The 21,165-nt window shown below is 41.7% G+C and overlaps 2 protein-coding genes across 2 annotated transcripts in view; one reads left to right on the top strand and one right to left on the bottom strand.

The window, feature by feature from the left end:
• The first annotated feature begins 2,657 nt into the window (after nt 1–2,657).
• Nucleotides 2,658–10,863, top strand: LOC108439008 (vitelline membrane outer layer protein 1-like). Its single transcript, XM_017717174.1, has 5 exons — nt 2,658–2,873; nt 4,433–4,560; nt 7,439–7,552; nt 9,704–9,885; nt 10,806–10,863. Exons 1-4 carry the CDS (start codon nt 2,658–2,660, stop codon nt 9,882–9,884), a joined length of 639 nt encoding a protein of 212 aa, XP_017572663.1. The 3' UTR covers nt 9,885; nt 10,806–10,863.
• Nucleotides 10,864–13,161: 2,298 nt separating this feature from the next.
• The window catches only part of wdr91 (WD repeat domain 91), a 33,217-nt gene continuing 25,213 nt past the window's right edge, over nt 13,162–21,165 (bottom strand). Inside the window, exon 16 of the mRNA XM_037545667.1 lies at nt 13,162–13,635. Coding sequence (XP_037401564.1) covers nt 13,471–13,635 — 165 coding nt within the window. The 3' untranslated portion in view covers nt 13,162–13,470. The remainder of the gene's footprint in view (nt 13,636–21,165) is intronic.

Raw genomic sequence — 21,165 nt, 5'->3', positions numbered from 1 at the left:
ATGGCTTTTCAGCACCTTGGAGAAGGCCCACAACTCCTGGGTTGGCTTGCTTTGGTGTAACATGGTGGGACCCTTGAGCCTGCCGTGACACTAAGAATCATAAATATAGTTCACTTTTCAAAATAAAACACCCCCTTAATTCAGGTATCATTAGTGAGACTGTGGATGTAAAAGAAAGCTGTGAAAATAAAGATCAACAAGCATTCTAAAGAAAGTAATAGATAGGAGATAGGAGAAGTGTTTGGACATCACAGTGAGCACTGTTGGATCAACTGTGAGGAAGTGGAAGCTTCAACATAACCACCCAGTCGCAGCTTAGACAAGGCCGTCCCTAAAAACTCAAGAATGGGACTCACAGAGAGTCCAACAATCCCAGCAGTGAAGCATGGTGGTGGCAGCATCATGAAATGGGGACGCTTACTCTTGATGGAGGCTGAGCTTCTTGTTAAAACTGAAGAACAGATGGCACAAAATACATGGAGATATTGCAAGACAACCTGCTTCAGTCTGCTACACCTTGGGAGAAACCTCACCTTTCAAAAGGAAAGCGATACCAAGCGCAAGACCAAAGCAGCACAGCAGTGGTTGAACTGCTAAAGTTTAAAATGATGTTATATTATGCCATTTTAAAAAGTCTGGGACTTCTTATGGAGGTTGTCAGTGTTCATCATGGTGTTGCATCACATAGTTAATACTATTCCAGTGTTAAATTCAATAAACTTCATAAATAAGCAAAAATACATAAATAAATGAATAAATAAATGGTTGCTTAAACATGGTTCGTAATGCCACATTTTTATTGTGATCTGACTGTATTTATATTGCAATTTTCCCAACTTTGCCAAACTTGTATGGTGACTCGTCACCTTGGCTGAACTGATTAAAAAGGAAAAACAAGCAAGTAACTCAGTAACCGTCTTTTCTTGTTATATTGCTTTTTTCTTGGTTAGTCTGCAATAGTGGAGCTCAAACAGCTGGGCTTCCAGACCCATCTCAGGACATCACTTTGCTGCATTTAGCGTCAGATGTGCAGTAGAAAAAGGAAAGAACTTGAATTTTTAGTTCATAAACACGTCATTCAATCAAAGCCAGCATTGTCTACTGGGTGTGTTGTTTCTCAACAATGTCACCCAACCCAAGATGATCTTGCTTTCATAACATTTAGTTTCATCACCTTACTTTTAGTTTCTGTTTAGCCCAAATGTTACTTAATATGATATTTATATAGAACATAAAAATAAAATTTTCCATTAAAAACAAAATTGTACAAAATGTGAGGCCAAAAATTACTGTGAAGAAGCCACGGAGTTCAGGGGCTGTGTCTGGAGTGAAGGAGCACCAGTCAACAATATCAACAGCTTTGCCTGTAAGGGAGGGAGGCTAGAAAGAAGACATTACGTAAGAAAAACAAATAAAAGCACATCTGGTCCAGCTAAAATGTGGGATCAAGTTTTGTCGTCATATGAGAGGAAAATGGAGCCTTTTGGCTGAAATTGAAAACGCTGAATGCTGAACACAGTCCCGGCAGTGAAGCCATGTCGGTGGCTGCATCATGAAGTGGGGATCGTTCAGAAGGAACTCCCAGGCACAAGGCCAAAGCAACACAGCAGTTGTTGAACAACTGTTAACAAAAACTATGGCTTGTTTAGTTTAGTGATGTTAATAACACAAGAACGTTTTCTTGGCAGAATGTAGTTCAGGTTAGTGAGGGGAATGATCTTGGAATTCTTCAGATGCCACACGCTCATCAACTTTTTAGCCCCAAGCAAGAAACCAACCACACTGGAAAAGAACAGCGTGACAGTGAAATCAAATGCTAAAGTTTAAAATGAATGTTTAACATATCGTCACTGTCCAGTGAAAAACAAGTATCTCCAAAATAGTAACTTTACAGGAGAGGTCAAAAACCTACTTTACTTTCAATGTAAGTTAATAGAAAAGGTTTTTATTCTAAGCACCTTTGGAGCATTTCTATTGGTCCAATCACTATGAAGTTTTTACACAATGTAAAGGATGGCTGCTGAGCTCGAATGATGCACAAAAGTAAAAATTGGAAAAAAATTGGAGATACCGTTTTTCATTGGACAGCAACAGTATGTTACATTATGCATTTCTAAAAAGAATTGAACTTCTAGTAATGGTGGTTCTTCAATGTTCATCATGGTGTTGCATCACATAGTTAATAGTATTCAAATGTTATTAATAAATAAGCAAAAAAAATTACAATTACATTGCAATTTCCCAACTTTTCCAAACTTTTAAGGTTGACCTGTCACTTTGGGTGAACGGATTAACCCCTAAAATGGTCAATTTTAGTGCACACTGCTGTCATCTAAGAACAGCTCAACTGGTTTGTACTGAAGTTCCTGTAGTTACTGAATAATAAGCCTTAGTATGAAGTAAGCCTGGAATTTTAATGGGTTAAAAAGGAAGATTTTCCTGTTTTCTATTTGCATATTCATCTTCCTTGATTGGCTGTCATGTACAAGGAAGTATTTTAACGACGGCTAGTCTGTGATAGGTTTGGCTCATGTATAAATACCCCCTTCACTTTGCAGAGTCTAACCCAGCTGGGCATCTGTCTACAAAACTAGTTTTCCTTTGTAGAAAGGACTCTAGTGCAGCACCACCATATTCCTTTAGCCTAAGCTGACAGCATGAATCCGGTCACCAACATCATCCTTCCTCTGCTTCTGCTCTCTTTTGGGGTGCGGATCAGAGGTCAGTCCGCAGGGGACAACGGCAACAGGACACGAGTCGCTGACAGGCCTTCTGTTGGATTCATCACTGTGGGCAACGGGCAGTACTGGGGGACATGGGGCAATCGGGAGATGTGTCCACTGGGCACCTACGCCACAGGTTTTAGTCTGAAGGTCAGTATGTCATGTTTTGTGGTGGTACTGCAGGACATAATCTCCAAATAATGATTTCTTCTCTCGAACTGTTGACTTAAGTTCTCGTCATATTTTCTGATGAAATAATGGATTATTAAATAAAAGAAATATAATCGTTATTATGAATAATTAAAATACATAATTATTACAAGAGATTAGGTCATTTTGACAGTCTTTATTATAAGATGCTGAGTCATTCCCATTATGTTGACATAGAAATGCCATTATTTTGACATATTAAGACAACATTATGGGATACTACACCATTTTTAATAAAATGAAAAGTAATTATTACAAAATATGCATCAAAATTCATTTTGATGTAGTAAGTCATAGCCATGAGATACAAAGTCAATATTTTGACTGTCATTAATCATTAAAATGATTTCAAGTTATTGCAAGTAAATTATTAGTAGTAGTAAATTAGTAAATTATTAGTTTTATTAGATAGATTATTAGATAGTAAATTATTATTTTGGCATCCTACTAGCCAACCTAGTAGATATTTTGAGAAAATAAGTCATTATTATGACTTCATTTCAACACAGGAAGTCATTATTCCAAGATACTGAATCATTATTTTGAGATGCAAATTTAATATTTAGAGATAATAAGTCATTATTACGAGTTACTACTTCATTTTAACACAGTAAGTCATTATTCCGAGATACCGACTAATTATAATGAGAAGTAAATTCAATATTTTGAGAAAATAAGTCATTATTACGAGTTACTACTTCATTTTAACACAGTAAGTCATTATTCAGAGATACCGACTCATTATTTTGAGATGTAAATTCAATATTTTGAGAAAATAAGTCATTATTATGAGTTACACTTCATTTCAACACAGGAAGTCATTATTCCAAGATACTGAATCATTATTTTGAGATGCAAATTTAATATTTAGAGATAATAAGCCATGATTACGAGTTACTACTTCATTTTAACACAGTAAGTCATTATTCCGAGATACCGACTCATTATAATGAGAAGTAAATTCAATATTTTGAGAAAATAAGTCATTATTACGAGTTACTACTTCATTTTAACACAGTAAGTCATTATTCAGAGATACCGACTCATTATTTTGAGATGTAAATTCAATATTTTGAGAAAATAAGTCATTATTATGAGTTACACTTCATTTCAACACAGGAAGTCATTATTCCAAGATACTGAATTTTGAGATGCAAATTCAATATTTTGAGAAAATAAGTCAAATTTTCTACATACTCCTGACAGAAAAACTGTAGTTGCTTTTTCCTCTGTGCCTGGCGGGAATGTTCATCCATAAATTAGACTGTTCTGGACAAGTGGACAAGTCCAGAGTAACGTTAATACTTATAGCCTTACATGCACATTAAATCAAAGGCATTAACAATGTTTGCAACCGTTTTTATGAAGTGTAATTATATGTAATAAAAATAATTCCTTTGAGATAGATTACATATTGATTACGTGATTGTTTTCCAGGCCAGATGGATAAGACTAGCTGGCAAAATGTAATATTTGTTGTTTTATTTATTTTTTTATAGGTTGAATCAAATCAGGGAATTTTTAGAGATGACACTGCCCTAAATGGAATTGCTCTCCGCTGCACTGCACCTCGCACCCCATCCAGCTCCACTATCAACTATTCTACAGCACAATCCACCTCAGGAAGGTGAAGCTTCCATTTTAAAGCTATTGTATGTGAACCAGACACACAGCAGTAGTGCTTAGCATAGCATGGAGCTACCCTCCATGCTGTAGGGTGGGGTTCGATTCCCGACTCGGGTAAGGACACCACACCAATACTCATGTTTTAAAACGAAAGCAGGACTTTTATGTGTAATATGTGTTTGATAGACTTTGTTTACATTTATAATTGTATTTACATTTAGCTAACTGTAGCCATATTTCTAATCAAGGTGTACTATATTGCCAAAAGTGTTCAGTCACTCATCCATTGAATTCAGCTGTTCCTATCACTTCCATGACCACAGGTGTATAAAGCCGAGCCCCTAGGCCTGCAGACTGCTTCTACAGACATTAGTGAAAGAATGGGTCGCTCTCAGGAGCTCAGTGAATTCCAGCGTGGTACCGTGATCGGACGCCACCTGTGCAACAAGTCCAGTCGTGAAATTTCCTCACTACTAAATATTCCACAGTCAACTGTCAGTGGTTTTAGAACAAAGTGGAAGTGATTGGGAACGACAGCAACTCAGTCACGAAGTGGTCGGCCAGGTAAAATAGCAGAGCAGGGTCAGTTCAAGAATCTCGTCTCACGGCATCTAAGCAGTTAGAAAATCATAACCTACTTGATCGAAGGTGACAATCACCTGTCGTGTTTGTTACCTAGCAACCGACCATACACACACAGCTAACGTGTAATCACAATTAAAATAATAAGTAATAAGCTAATAATAAACTACCGTTACTGAGGTAAAAAGGTCTAACTAAAGTGTGATTAACTTTAAGTTAAGAAGATTGTGAGAGTGCCCCCTGCTGTTTATCAGAGTGTCACCACTCCCCAGTTTCAGTCTCCATTTCCCGAATGCTTTAGTCGAGCGCGCAAACGTTATTTCTGTCTCCTCATTATTCACCGGTAGAGATCGAGTCTGCAGCATCTGAGATTTTAAAAACCCTGTCAAAAGAAAAAAATTCAATGTAAATAAATGTAACACCATTCTACTTATACTGAAGTTTGAACAGTATTTAGGAAATTTAGTTTAGTTAGGATGTTTGTGTAATTTCTTATGTGGAGTTAATGGATAAGATTAGGAACTGTTTTGTAATATTATTTTATAATAGCTACTGTCCTAAATTCAGCCCTAACAGATAAAATTTCAGAGTTATGAACAGGGGTGGATGAAGTACTCCAATCTTGTACTTGAGTTAAAGTAGAGACTCCCAAGATAAAATATTACTCCAGTAAAAGTAGAAATTCCTCCCATTAGAGCTCCACTTGAGTAAAAGTACTAAAGTATTGACCTTCAAATGTACTTAAATATCGAAAGTAAAAGTACTAAAAGAGCAATTATGATTCTGATGTCCTGTTATCATTTTTATAACCAGACTGGCTTCATGAACTCATTTCAGGTGAAAGTCCTCCAGCGTCTCTCTTGGTAAACCAGTCTTTTAATAGGACGTCATTAATTAGTGACGCTGACGTCTATTAAAATGATCAGAAGCACAAAACACTGAAGGTAAACAGTTTCCATCAGGGAGAACCGAGTGGCTCTGAAATCACTTTTTACACACAAGCAAAGTTTCAGTTTCAGATTTATTTACAACTTAGTTCCAAGTTTAAGTTGAATAAAAACTGGCTTTAAACTCAGGATCACAGATGAGCTCCTTTACTATGTTGATCTGTAGGCGTCTGTTCATAAACATAAACCAGCCCAAACTCATTTACTATAAAATGAAATGGTGTTTGTAGAAATTCAGAAAAAAGCCGCGTCAGTCTCGACTGCATATGTGGACATATTTCTATATTGTGCTCTATTTACACAAAGTTAGGTTAGTTCATCATTTATGTTGAACAGACTCTCCCAAAGTTTTACGCTGCTGCGCTGACGTTGAACCGCGTGCTGCACTTGGTCTGTATGACCAACAGGTCAAAACCAGCTCTAAACAAAGTGACCGCTGGGCCCTGATTGGTGCTCCGGCTTTGCGCTTCTTTCGTTTTGACATGTTACGTTTTTATACACACAGAAACCAAAAGGAACGACAGATTTCTCAAAATGTAGGAGGAAAAAGTCGGATATTAGACTCTGAAATGTAGTGGAGTGAAAGGAAAAAGTCGCCCAAAATGGAAAAACTTCAGTGCAGATACATGAAATTGGTAACTAATTACACTAAATGTAACCAATTACATTTACTTAGTTACTGTCCATTACTGGTAAAGACGTTTCTGTAATAAGGACCGAGGTTCTTATATCCTCGAATGAGCAAAGACCAAAATACTCAAAACTAGAGGTCAAAATATCTATTCTAGAGATGTCTTGAAATCAGACAAACACTCAAAAATAGTCTGTAGCATTTGTCTCAATAATGAAAAAATAATTGAGATTTTTCAGGTTGTTTTGGCTACTGTACCGCAAATCTCCAAAACAAGGCGAGGGCTTTTCGTGCTAGTGCCACAATATCGTCGACCTTTCCCTGCTTGCAGTGTAACCAGCAAGATAATTGGTCTTTTTTTCTTCAAGTCACAGTGCATATTTATAGATAGATCCGCACATAAAACCTCTAGGTAGCATATTCTGATGGCTTCAATCACCTTATCAAAAAACCACTACCAGCATTAAAACTACAAAACATCTTATCTGCCATCTTGTCGAATTTTCCACCAAAAATGGTTTAACAGCTAGTATAACTGTTAGTATAACAGGCCAAAAAATGGTTGGCTTGGGTTCCCAAAGCTCGCTTTATAGCATAGCTCATATGCTGTACTTTACTGATACCACTGATGTAGCACCATTGCAACACTTTTAAGGAGTTCATGATAACTATGAGTGACCATAAGCACTGCTATTAGGGTGGTTGTTTGTGTCTTTCAGTTGGGGGCAATGGACTCAGAACAGGTGGTGCCCAACTGGACAACTAGTAGCCTTTCAGCTGCGTGTGGAGTCCTATCAATGGCTTTCTGATGATACCGCTGCCAATAACATAAGGTGATTTCCTTTACTTCTCACAGTAACCCAAAGAAAACAGTATTATTGGCTTATTGTACTAGTACTGTGGTTTACCAACCCTCCCACTTTCTGAAAGTTTCACCTCCAGCCCAAATCTAAAATACATGATAGCATGTTCAAGAAGTTTAAGCATCATTAAAGATAATACAGCAGCGTTTAACTCATTTTGCCACCATGGTTGACAAATCTATAATTCTATATATAACTCAGGCTTAGATTTTATTTTGTTCATCAGTTTTTCATTATTTAAATGGTAAAAGAGCTGCCTGAGCTTAAATGTCTGTGAACCACGGTAAACACAACAACTACATGATTTACTAGGCAATAATTTTGGTGGTAAAGTTAGTCAACATTAGTGTGATTAACACTGCTAAGATAATGCTAATTTTAGCTAACTATGGGATTCAGTGTCTGTGGGATTTCAAGTGTTGTGTTAGTGCCTGGCAAACGGTGGTGTACATTCACTTTCCAACACTGAGTTTAATGTTGTAGCATTCCCCTATATATATATGAAGGAAGGCGAACACAACTATTCACAAGTTTAGCGCTTTATTGGGGCTGTATTTGGCCTCACACATGGTCAGAGTGCTAACAGCTATGTAAGTCCCAGGGTCTAGAACTCCCCCTCTCAAAAGGGGGAAGAGCCAGCGGTGCGTCCGCACCACCAAACTAACTCCCCAGTTCTTTCAATGTTGAAACATGAACAGCCCCAATCATGGTGAGTCCCAGTGCTGCTTTTCACCATACGAGTCCCCCAACATAAGAGCTTACTAGTCCCAGACACATTCTCTGAACATGCTACAATACAATGGTTCTAAGACATAAATATAACATATTAGTACTTTGTATACTGTAGTTTTTCAGTCATTCAACTTAAAGCCTAACTGCGAGAATTAGAGTTGTCTGTTAGCACGTTAGCTTTTGAAAGGATAGCTGTTTGTAATTTTGAAAAAATTTAAATGAAACAAATTTTTGTGACAGGAATTTTGACTCAAAGGTATTTAACGTGTAAGGCAGCATGCTGTTCTACTTACTGTTTGAATACATTTCTGCTGCACTTTCACAATAGCAGCTGTTTCCAGACTGCTTTGCACTAGGATTTTGCTATTGTTCTCACCACTTTGTGCTGCTATCCCACTTCTGACACCAATGCGTCCTCATGGTGGAGAAGAACCAAAGGAAGATGCGAGGATGCCATTTTTTTGCCCAAAGCAATGCTGTTTTATTAGAATCAGCAAAAAGGGCACTGAAAAGCAGCCAGACTGGGGGAAGGCCTGTTACATACATCTTTCCTCTAAGGTAGACACTAATACCCACTCTATCCCACAGCCAACACAGTAAAGCACAAAAAACACAAACAAAAAAAAACCAATTGTCTTTTCTAATGGACAGCCACAGCTTTGCATACCATGCCTCTAAAGCCCCTTCTGTAATGTGGAGCACGATAGATCATGATCCTTTCTTTATCAGAACCAGGACCAGGAGGCCAGCCTTGAATCTGTAGCATTGACTTTTATGCCACTCAACGTAGAAAAAGGCTGTGTTTATATGGGCTGATTGCAGCATGTCTCTGCTGTCAAAACAAATTATTGTATCTCCATTTTTGTTGTCAAGTTTTTTACATAATTTGAAAATACCTTTTTTCCTTTATATTGTGTCCAAACTTTCATGATGAATGGGTCAAAAGAAACAGACCAAAATTGCTTAGACATATGTCTGGTTCCATTGACTTACATTAAAAATAAAATGGGTTTTTCCTTCTCCTGTAAAGTTACAACATCGGAGAGACAAATTTTTGTTTTGACAACAGCGATATACAACAAATGCCACCTCCTCCTTGACTGGTCAGAAGCTCGGATCTGATTGGTCCGGGACCTGTTTATTATTATTAATATGCATCAGGTTAGGTGTGAAGCATAAGCTGCCATGGTGATCCACCATCACGACAGGCCTCAGGTCAGATAGGTGTGGTTATAATCAAGGATAGAGCTGAAACTCTGCATGGCCTTAAATCCCTAGGAACAGGCTTGGTGACCACTGAACTAGCAAATCTGTAAACCTGCCTGTCTAATTCAAGTCATCTGACAGAAACTGATTGCACTGACAAGCAATGCTTTAAAAATGTCTCAGGTTCAGATGCAGCAGCGGCACCGTGTGGGAAGGTGATGGCATGACCTGGGGAACCTGGGGTTCCTGGAGCCCAACCTGTCCTGGAAGGGGGATCTGCGGCATTGAAACTAAGGTGGAGGCTCCTCAGGGACCACTAGACGACACCTCTCTTAATGATGTCCGCTTCTATTGCTGCAGTTAAGGTTCGACTCCCTGCATTTTGTATCAATATGTATAATATTACAGTACATCCATCTAATTAAAGGAAGAGATTGGTGTAAAAGACAAATTTACATGATATTCCACTGATGGAGCCCAGATGTAGTGAATTTGCCAAGAAAGGTTTGGTGTCCAAATCGTGCTTCTTTAGTTTAGAACTGGACCTACAAGGCGAACATTGCTAACAAATACGCAAAGTCAATAGTCGCCCCATTTCCACAAATACATCCCCAAACATTCTGCATCCAGGTCTTCATTTCAGTCACACAGACAAGTCAAATTGTGGTTTAAAACACAGTATGAACACAATTAGGCGCATTATGACCAAAGACAGGGCTTCATAACACAGGTGCACTGTAGGCTAACGTAACGATGTCCAATTGCAAATTTCAGAACCACATTTTTCTGCACAAATGAGCCTCAGCTGTATATGTTTAACCTGAATACACAAGAAATGCATCAGTTTGATGACCGACCCACCAGTGACTCCCCAGACTACCTTTTATCATGAAGCTGGACGCTATGTGGAAGATAACGTAGCTTAAATTTTCGATTTGAGCTTAATGGTGGAAATAAGGTAGTCATTTGGTCAAATCATCTTTTTGTCTTACAAGTTTGTAGCTTATTGTAATTTGAAGCAAGATGTATACAAAGATTTTGAAGGTTATTTGTGGAAACCATTTTGGTGACTATTTACTTCCAGTGTTTGTTAGCACCGTTAGCTTAGCAGCTCCAGTTCTAAACTACAGAAGCAACACATGGACACAAAACATATCTTTACTGACCAATTGCATCTGGGGTAAGTGGACGTTTATGTAAATTCAAATTTGCATCAAACTGCAGTTTCAATGCCATTTGAATTCTGTGTAATTTAAAGTAATGACATTTGTTTCCTTTGTTATAGGACAAACTGGCGCCACCAGAAGAAGGGATGCAGCTCTACAGACATCATTAAACCTTCTACTATACACTCTCTGTCTATCTGATTAGATCAATAACCTGATGTGATTATAAACATAACAAATCATTAAGGTAAACATATTTATGGGGACTAATTTCACTTTATTATTTCAATAACAATCCACGCTTCTTCTCTTGTACTTCTTCACGGAACAGTCAGTGCTATACTGAGTGGTTGTGTATACATATCGAAATAAACCTTTGCAACGTCTCTATTTGCCTTCCAAAATGTGTTTTTATTATCTTCATATTATTTATGGAATGGGTTTCCATGGCCGAGCAACTGCATCCAAGCCTTATGTCACCAAGCACAATGTAAAGTGCTGACTGCAGTGATGTAAAGTGGCGCCACTGGACTCTAGAACAGTGGAGACGTGTTCTCTGGAGTGACCAATCACGCTTCTCCATCTTCAATCTGATGGATGACTCTGGGTTTGGTGGTTGCCAGGAGAACGGTACTTGTCTGATTGCATTGCGCCTAGTGTAAAGTTTGGTGGAGGGGGGATTATGATGTGGGGTTGTATTTCAGGAGTTGGGCTCGGCCCCTTAGTTCCAATGAAAGGAACTCTTAATGCTTCAGCATCAAGAGATTTTGGACAATTTCATGCTCCCAACTTTGTGGGAACAGTGTGGAGACGGCCCCTTCCTGTTCCAACATGACTGCCCACCAGTGCACAAAGTAATGTCCAGACATGGATGAGTGAGTTTGGTGTGGAAGAATTTGATTGGCCTGCAGAGTCCTGACCTCAACCCAACAGAACACCTTTGGGATGAATTAGAGCTGAGACTGCGAGCCAGGCCTTCTTGTCCAACATCAGCATCTGACCTCACAAATGCTTCAGCATTGAGTTTGCGTGGAGTACCACTTTCTGACTGAGATTTTGTTGTTACGTCCATTTCACAATAATAGCACTTACAGTTGTCTAGGGCAGATCTAGCAGTATAGAAATTTCACACACTGACTTGTGGCAAAGGTAGCATCCTTTACATACTTTTGGGCATATAGTGTATCTTGAGTAACGCAAGTAACATGATTCTTATTAAGTCACTACTTGTAATGTTATTACAGGAATAGATACTGAAATGTGTCACTCAACTTGATTACAGGACAAAATTACAGTTTAACCCCAACGCCTTTATTTTATTCATTTGTTTTTATGAAATTGTTTGTTCCCCCCTATTTAGATGTGAATACTTGTGTTGAACAAAGGCAAAGAAAAAAGGTAAAGTTTATATTTACATTTTTAATTATTTGTTTCATTAGCATGTAATGTGTAATACTATGCATTCTTTTACCAGAGTCCAGGAGTACTTAGTATGAACTAATGCCCTAAGTAATCTTCCAGATTAATCCTTGCACTACCATCACATCTGATACATGCACTGGTCAGGCATAACATTATGACCACCTCCTTGTTTCTACACTCATTGTCCACTTTATCAGCTCCACTTACTGTAGAGCTGCACTCTGTAGTTCTACAGTTACAGACTGTAGTCCATCTGTTTCTCTGATACTTTGTTACCCTGTTCTTCAGTGGTCAGGACCCCCACGGACCCTCACAGAGCAGGTACTATTTGAGTGGTGGATCATTCTCAGCACTGCAGTAACACTGACGTGGTAGTGGTATGTTTGTGTGTGTTGCGCTGGTACGAGTGGATCAGACACAGCAGATGGACTACAGTCTGTAACTATAGAACCACAAAGTGCAGCTATACAGTAAGTGCAGCTGATAAGATGGACAATGAGCACAGAAACAAGGAGGTGGTCAGAATGTTATGCCTGATCGATGTTTTATTTACATGTAACATAGTTCTCCAAATAAACTGCCATCATTTTGATCTATAGCAGGATTACACAGGCAATATTCTGAGATATGAGCATGCATTCTGTGTAAATGGGTCCCCAACACTTATCTCAGCTCTAACGTTTACTCTTTAATTTAACGTAGAGTACTGTGCAAAAATCAGAGACCACACCCTTCATCTCTTTAATTTCCAGGTAAATATCTCAGTTTTTCAATTTCGGTGAAACCTGCAAGGATGTTGTCCCACACAACATTCAGTGGTGTTAAGGTCTGGACTCTGGGGCGGTCAGTCCATCGTTCAGCTTCTTTGTTTGATGTGTCCGTCTCCTTTTCTCAGTGAGGTTCTTCTCCATCAGCTACACGTCCTTTTAGACCCACAGCGCCGAGTGGTCTTCTCACAGAGGAAGGATGGACAGAAACACCTGTGGATGTTTTCAGATCTGAAGCAGCTTGATTTTCTCCTCTCTCTCAGAGATGGAAGTTTTAAGTGTGGTTTATCTGATGGGGGCAGTTTTGGTGTTGACCAGGTCTTCCAGGTGGTTGTTAGGAGTCTGTCTTGTGTTTTTAAATTAAACAAATAAACAGGGGTCTTAGATGTTTGCACAGTACTGTAAATGGCAGGAGTCGAGGACCATAAATGAGATAAATTGAAACATTGATCACTTCTCTCGTTGTTCATCGCTACAGTCCAAATGAGACCTGCCAGCCTGCTACTGACTCTCAGGTCATGTGTAAAGAGCTGCTCTCAGATCAGCTGCTCTGAACGTGGACAGTGATAAAGGCTGGGAGGCGGCTGTTCCGGGATCAGGGTTTCTGTGCCAGAAGCGTGCTCAGTTTGATCTTTCCGTCCATGGAGGCAGTGAGGCACGTTCCACAGTCCACAGCGGAACACCAGTCCACTGTTACCACTGGAGCCTTGTGACCTCCTAGAGACAACACGCTCTCCAGGCCCGACTCGCCTTTATTCAGCTGCACAGGACACACAAACAAACATTGTTAAAATGGTAAAATGTCATCAGTGTCCTAATTAACGGGGTGTTTTTCCTCAGACCTCCCCCTGAGTGTGACTGGTCCTAATCACTGTTTATTCTGAGACCTCCCTCTGACTGTGATTGGTCCTAATCACTGTTTATTCTGAGACCTCCCCCTGACTGTGATTGGACCTAATCACTGTTTATTCTGAGACCTCCCACTGACTGTGATTGGTCCTAATCACTGTTTATTCTGAGACCTCCCCCTGACTGTGATTGGTCCTAATCACTGTTTATTCTGAGACCTCCCCCTGACTGTGACTGGTCCTAATCACTGTTTATTCTGAGACCTCCCACTGACTGTGATTGGTCCTAATCACTGTTTATTCTGAGACCTCCCACTGACTGTGATTGGTCCTAATCACTGTTTATTCTGAGACCTCCCCCTGACTGTGATTGTTCCTAATCACTGTTTATTCTGAGACCTCCCCCTGACTGTGATTGTTCCTAATCACTGTTTATTCTGAGACCTCCCCCTGACTGTGACTGGTCCTAATCACTGTTTATTCTGAGACCTCCCCCTGACTGTGATTGGTCCTAATCACTGTTTATTCTGAGACCTCCCCCTGACTGTGACTGGTCCTAATCACTGTTTATTCTGAGACCTGCCCCTGACTGTGACTGGTCCTAATCACTGTTTATTCTGAGACCTCCCCCTGACTGTGATTGGTCCTAATCACTGTTTATTCTGAGACCTCCCCCTGACTGTGACTGGTCCTAATCACTGTTTATTCTGAGACCTCCCACTGACTGTGATTGGTCCTAATCACTGTTTATTCTGAGACCTCCCACTGACTGTGATTGGTCCTAATCACTGTTTATTCTGAGACCTCCCACTGACTGTGATTGGTCCTAATCACTGTTTATTCTGAGACCTCCCCCTGACTGTGACTGGTCCTAATCACTGTTTATTCTGAGACCTGCCCCTGACTGTGACTGGTCCTAATCACTGTTTATTCTGAGACCTCCCCCTGACTGTGACTGGTCCTAATCACTGTTTATTCTGAGACCTCCCCCTGACTGTGACTGGTCCTAATCACTGTTTATTCTGAGACCTCCCTCTGACTGTGATTGGTCCTAATCACTGTTTATTCTGAGACCTCCCCCTGACTGTGACTGGTCCTAATCACTGTTTATTCTGAGACCTCCCTCTGACTGTGATTGGTCCTAATCACTGTTTATTCTGAGACCTCCCCCTGACTGTGATTGGTCCTAATCACTGTTTATTCTGGGACCTCCCACTGACTGTGATTGGTCCTAATCACTGTTTATTCTGAGACCTCCCACTGACTGTGATTGGTCCTAATCACTGTTTATTCTGAGACCTCCCACTGACTGTGATTGGTCCTAATCACTGTTTATTCTGAGACCTCCCCCTGACTGTGACTGGTCCTAATCACTGTTTATTCTGAGACCTCCCACTGACTGTGATTGGTCCTAATCACTGTTTATTCTGAGACCTCCCCCTGACTGTGACTGGTCCTAATCACTGTTTATTCTGAGACCTCCCCCTGACTGTGACTGGTCCTAATCACTGTTTATTCTGAGACCTCCCCCTGACTGTGACTGGTCCTAATCACTGTTTATTCTGAGACCTCCCACTGACTGTGACTGGTCCTAATCACTGTTTATTCTGAGACCTCCCCCTGACTGTGACTGGTCCTAATCACTGTTTATTCTGAGACCTCCCTCTGACTGTGATTGGTCCTAATCACTGTTTATTCTGAGACCTCCCACTGACTGTGATTGGTCCTAATCACTGTTTATTCTGAGACCTCCCACTGACTGTGATTGGTCCTAATCACTGTTTATTCTGAGACCTCCCCCTGACTGTGATTGATCCTAATCACTGTTTATTCTGAGACCTCCCCCTGACTGTGATTGGTCCTAATCACTGTTTGTTCTGAGACCTCCCCCTGACTGTGATTGGTCCTAATCACTGTTTGTTCTGAGACCTCCCCCTGACTGTGATTGTTCCTAATCACTGTTTATTCTGAGACCTCCCCCTGACTGTGACTGGTCCTAATCACTGTTTATTCTGAGACCTCCCCCTGACTGTGACTGGTCCTAATCACTGTTTATTCTGAGACCTCCCCCTGACTGTGATTGGTCCTAATCACTGTTTATTCTGAGACCTCCCCCTGACTGTGACTGGTCCTAATCACTGTTTATTCTGAGACCTGCCCCTGACTGTGACTGGTCCTAATCACTGTTTATTCTGAGACCTCCCCCTGACTGTGACTGGTCCTAATCACTGTTTATTCTGAGACCTCCCTCTGACTGTGATTGGTCCTAATCACTGTTTATTCTGAGACCTCCCACTGACTGTGATTGGTCCTAATCACTGTTTATTCTGAGACCTCCCACTGACTGTGATTGGTCCTAATCACTGTTTATTCTGAGACCTCCCACTGACTGTGATTGGTCCTAATCACTGTTTATTCTGAGACCTCCCCCTGACTGTGATTGATCCTAATCACTGTTTATTCTGAGACCTCCCACTGACTGTGATTGGTCCTAATCACTGTTTGTTCTGAGACCTCCCCCTGACTGTGACTGGTCCTAATCACTGTTTATTCTGAGACCTCCCCCTGACTGTGACTGGTCCTAATCACTGTTTATTCTGAGACCTCCCCCTGACTGTGATTGGTCCTAATCACTGTTTATTCTGAGACCTCCCACTGACTGTGATTGGTCCTAATCACTGTTTATTCTGAGACCTCCCCCTGACTGTGATTGGTCCTAATCACTGTTTATTCTGAGACCTCCCCCTGACTGTGATTGGTCCTAATCACTGTTTATTCTGAGACCTCCCCCTGACTGTGATTGGTCCTAATCACTGTTTATTCTGAGACCTCCCACTGACTGTGACTGGTCCTAATCACTGTTTATTCTGAGACCTCCCACTGACTGTGATTGATCCTAATCAGTGTTTGTTCTGAGACCCCCTACTGTGTTGGTCCTAATCACTGTTTGTTCTGAGACCTCCCCCTGACTGTGATTGGTCCTAATCACTGTTTATTCTGAGACCTCCCCCTGACTGTGACTGGTCCTAATCACTGTTTATTCTGAGACCTCCCCCTGACTGTGTTGGTCCTAATCACTGTTTATTCTGAGACCTCCCCCTGACTGTGATTGGTCCTAATCACTGTTTATTCTGAGACCTCCCCCTGACTGTGATTGGTCCTAATCACTGTTTATTCTGAGACCTCCCCCTGACTGTGACTGGTCCTAATCACTGTTTATTCTGAGACCTCCCCCTGACTGTGATTGGTCCTAATCACTGTTTATTCTGAGACCTCCCCCTGACTGTGACTGGTCCTAATCACTGTTTATTCTGAGACCTCCCCCTGACTGTGATTGGTCCTAATCACTGTTTATTCTGAGACCTCCCCCTGACTGTGATTGGTCCTAATCACTGTTTATTCTGAGACCTCCCCCTGACTGTGATTGGTCCTAATCACTGTTTATTCTGAGACCTCCCCCTGACTGTGATTGGTCCTAATCACTGTTTATTCTGAGACCTCCCCCTGACTGTGATTGGTCCTAATCACTGTTTGTTCTGAGACCTCCCCCTGACTGTGACTGGTCCTAATCACTGTTTATTCTGAGACCTCCCCCTGACTGTGACTGGTCCTAATCACTGTTTATTCTGAGACCTCCCACTGACTGTGATTGGTCCTAATCACTGTTTGTTCTGAGACCTCCCCCTGACTGTGACTGGTCCTAATCACTGTTTATTCTGAGACCTCCCACTGACTGTGATTGGTCCTAATCACTGTTTGTTCTGAGACCTCCCCCTGACTGTGACTGGTCCTAATCACTGTTTATTCTGAGACCTCCCACTGACTGTGACTGGTCCTAATCACTGTTTATTCTGAGACCTCCCCCTGACTGTGATTGATCCTAATCAGTGTTTGTTCTGAGACCCCCTACTGTGTTGGTCCTAATCACTGTTTGTTCTGAGACCTCCCCCTGACTGTGATTGGTCCTAATCACTGTTTATTCTGAGACCTCCCCCTGACTGTGACTGGTCCTAATCACTGTTTATTCTGAGACCTCCCTCTGACTGTGATTGGTCCTAATCACTGTTTATTCTGAGACCTCCCCCTGACTGTGATTGGTCCTAATCACTGTTTATTCTGAGACCTCCCACTGACTGTGACTGGTCCTAATCACTGTTTATTCTGAGACCTCCCCCTGACTGTGATTGGTCCTAATCACTGTTTATTCTGAGACCTCCCCCTGACTGTGATTGGTCCTAATCACTGTTTATTCTGAGACCTCCCCCTGACTGTGATTGGTCCTAATCACTGTTTATTCTGAGACCTCCCACTGACTGTGATTGGTCCTAATCACTGTTTGTTCTGAGACCTCCCCCTGACTGTGATTGGTCCTAATCACTGTTTGTTCTGAGACCTCCCCCTGACTGTGATTGGTCCTAATCGCTGTTTATTCTGAGACCTCCCACTGACTGTGATTGGTCCTAATCGCTGTTTATTCTGAGACCTCCCACTGACTGTGATTGGTCCTAATCGCTGTTTATTCTGAGACCTCCCCCTGACTGTGACTGGTCCTAATCGCTGTTTATTCTGAGACCTCCCACTGACTGTGATTGGTCCTAATCACTGTTTATTCTGAGACCTCCCACTGACTGTGATTGGTCCTAATCACTGTTTATTCTGAGACCTCCCCCTGACTGTGATTGGTCCTAATCACTGTTTATTCTGAGACCTCCCCCTGACTGTGATTGGTCCTAATCACTGTTTATTCTGAGACCTCCCCCTGACTGTGATTGGTCCTAATCACTGTTTATTCTGAGACCTGCCCCTCACTGTGTTGGTCCTAATCACTGTTTATTCTGAGACCTCCCCCTGACTGTGATTGGTCCTAATCATTGTTTATTCTGAGACCTCCCCCTGACTGTGATTGGTCCTAATCACTGTTTATTCTGAGACCTCCCCCTGACTGTGATTGGTCCTAATCACTGTTTGTTCTGAGACCTCCTCCTGACTGTGATTGGTCCTAATCATTGTTTATTCTGAGACCTCCCCCTGACTGTGATTGGTCCTAATCACTGTTTGTTCTGAGACCTCCCCCTGACTGTGATTGATCCTAATCACTGTTTATTCTGAGACATCCCCCTGACTGTGATTGGTCCTAATCAGTGTTTGTTCTGAGACCCCCTACTGTGTTGGTCCTAATCACTGTTTATTCTGAGACCTCCCCCTGACTGTGATTGGTCCTAATCACTGTTTGTTCTGAGACCTCCCACTGACTGTGATTGGTCCTAATCACTGTTTGTTCTGAGACCTCCCCCTGACTGTGATTGATCCTAATCACTGTTTATTCTGAGACCTCCCCCTGAGTGTGATTGGTCCTAATCAGTGTTTGTTCTGAGACCCCCTACTGTGTTGGTCCTAATCACTGTTTATTCTGAGACCTCCCCCTGACTGTGATTGGTCCTAATCACTGTTTGTTCTGAGACCTCCTCCTGACTGTGATTGGTCCTAATCATTGTTTATTCTGAGACCTCCCCCTGACTGTGATTGGTCCTAATCACTGTTTATTCTGAGACCTCCCCCTGACTGTGATTGATCCTAATCACTGTTTATTCTGAGACCTCCCCCTGACTGTGATTGGTCCTAATCAGTGTTTGTTCTGAGACCCCCTACTGTGTTGGTCCTAATCACTGTTTGTTCTGAGACCTCCCCCTGACTGTGTTGGTCCTAATCAGTGTTTGTTCTGAGACCCCCTACTGTGTTGGTCCTAATCACTGTTTGTTCTGAGACCTCCCCCTGACTGTGTTGGTCCTAATCACTGTTTATTCTGAGACCTCCCCCTGACTGTGATTGGTCCTAATCACTGTTTATTCTGAGACCTCCCGCTGACTGTGATTGGTCCTAATCATTGTTTATTCTGAGACCTCCCCCTGACTGTGATTGGTCCTAATCACTGTTTGTTCTGAGACCTCCCACTGACTGTGATTGGTCCTAATCACTGTTTGTTCTGAGACCTCCCCCTGACTGTGATTGATCCTAATCACTGTTTATTCTGAGACCTCCCCCTGACTGTGATTGGTCCTAATCAGTGTTTGTTCTGAGACCCCCTACTGTGTTGGTCCTAATCACTGTTTATTCTGAGACCTCCCCCTGACTGTGATTGGTCCTAATCACTGTTTGTTCTGAGACCTCCTCCTGACTGTGATTGGTCCTAATCATTGTTTATTCTGAGACCTCCCCCTGACTGTGATTGGTCCTAATCACTGTTTGTTCTGAGACCTCCCCCTGACTGTGATTGATCCTAATCACTGTTTATTCTGAGACCTCCCCCTGACTGTGATTGGTCCTAATCAGTGTTTGTTCTGAGACCCCCTACTGTGTTGGTCCTAATCACTGTTTGTTCTGAGACCTCCCCCTGACTGTGTTGGTCCTAATCACTGTTTATTCTGAGACCTCCCCCTGACTGTGATTGGTCCTAATCAGTGTTTGTTCTGAGACCCCCTACTGTGTTGGTCCTAATCACTGTTTATTCTGAGACCTCCCGCTGACTGTGATTGGTCCTAATCACTGTTTGTTCTGAGACCTCCCACTGACTGTGATTGGTCCTAATCACTGTTTGTTCTGAGACCTCCCCCTGACTGTGATTGATCCTAATCACTGTTTATTCTGAGACCTCCCCCTGACTGTGATTGGTCCTAATCAGTGTTTGTTCTGAGACCCCCTACTGTGTTGGTCCTAATCACTGTTTATTCTGAGACCTCCCACTGACTGTGATTGGTCCTAATCACTGTTTATTCTGAGACCTCCCACTGACTGTGACTGGTCCTAATCACTGTTTATTCTGAGACCTCCCTCTGACTGCGATTGGTCCTAATCACTGTTTATTCTGAGACCTCCCCCTGACTGTGATTGGTCCTAATCACTGTTTGTTCTGAGACCTCCCCCTGACTGTGACTGGTCCTAATCACTGTTTATTCTGAGACCTCCCACTGACTGTGATTGGTCCTAATCACTGTTTGTTCTGAGACCTCCCCCTGACTGTGATTGATCCTAATCACTGTTTATTCTGAGACCTCCCCCTGACTGTGATTGGTCCTAATCAGTGTTTGTTCTGAGACCCCCTACTGTGTTGGTCCTAATCACTGTTTATTCTGAGACCTCCCCCTGACTGTGATTGGTCCTAATCACTGTTTGTTCTGAGACCTCCTCCTGACTGTGATTGGTCCTAATCATTGTTTATTCTGAGACCTCCCCCTGACTGTGATTGGTCCTAATCACTGTTTGTTCTGAGACCTCCCCCTGACTGTGATTGATCCTAATCACTGTTTATTCTGAGACCTCCCCCTGACTGTGATTGGTCCTAATCAGTGTTTGTTCTGAGACCCCCTACTGTGTTGGTCCTAATCACTGTTTATTCTGAGACCTCCCCCTGACTGTGATTGGTCCTAATCACTGTTTATTCTGAG

Source organism: Pygocentrus nattereri, chromosome 16 (genome assembly GCF_015220715.1).
Source record: "Pygocentrus nattereri isolate fPygNat1 chromosome 16, fPygNat1.pri, whole genome shotgun sequence".
Taxonomy (NCBI): domain Eukaryota; kingdom Metazoa; phylum Chordata; class Actinopteri; order Characiformes; family Serrasalmidae; genus Pygocentrus; species Pygocentrus nattereri.
This window is presented reverse-complemented; position numbering and strand designations above follow the sequence as displayed.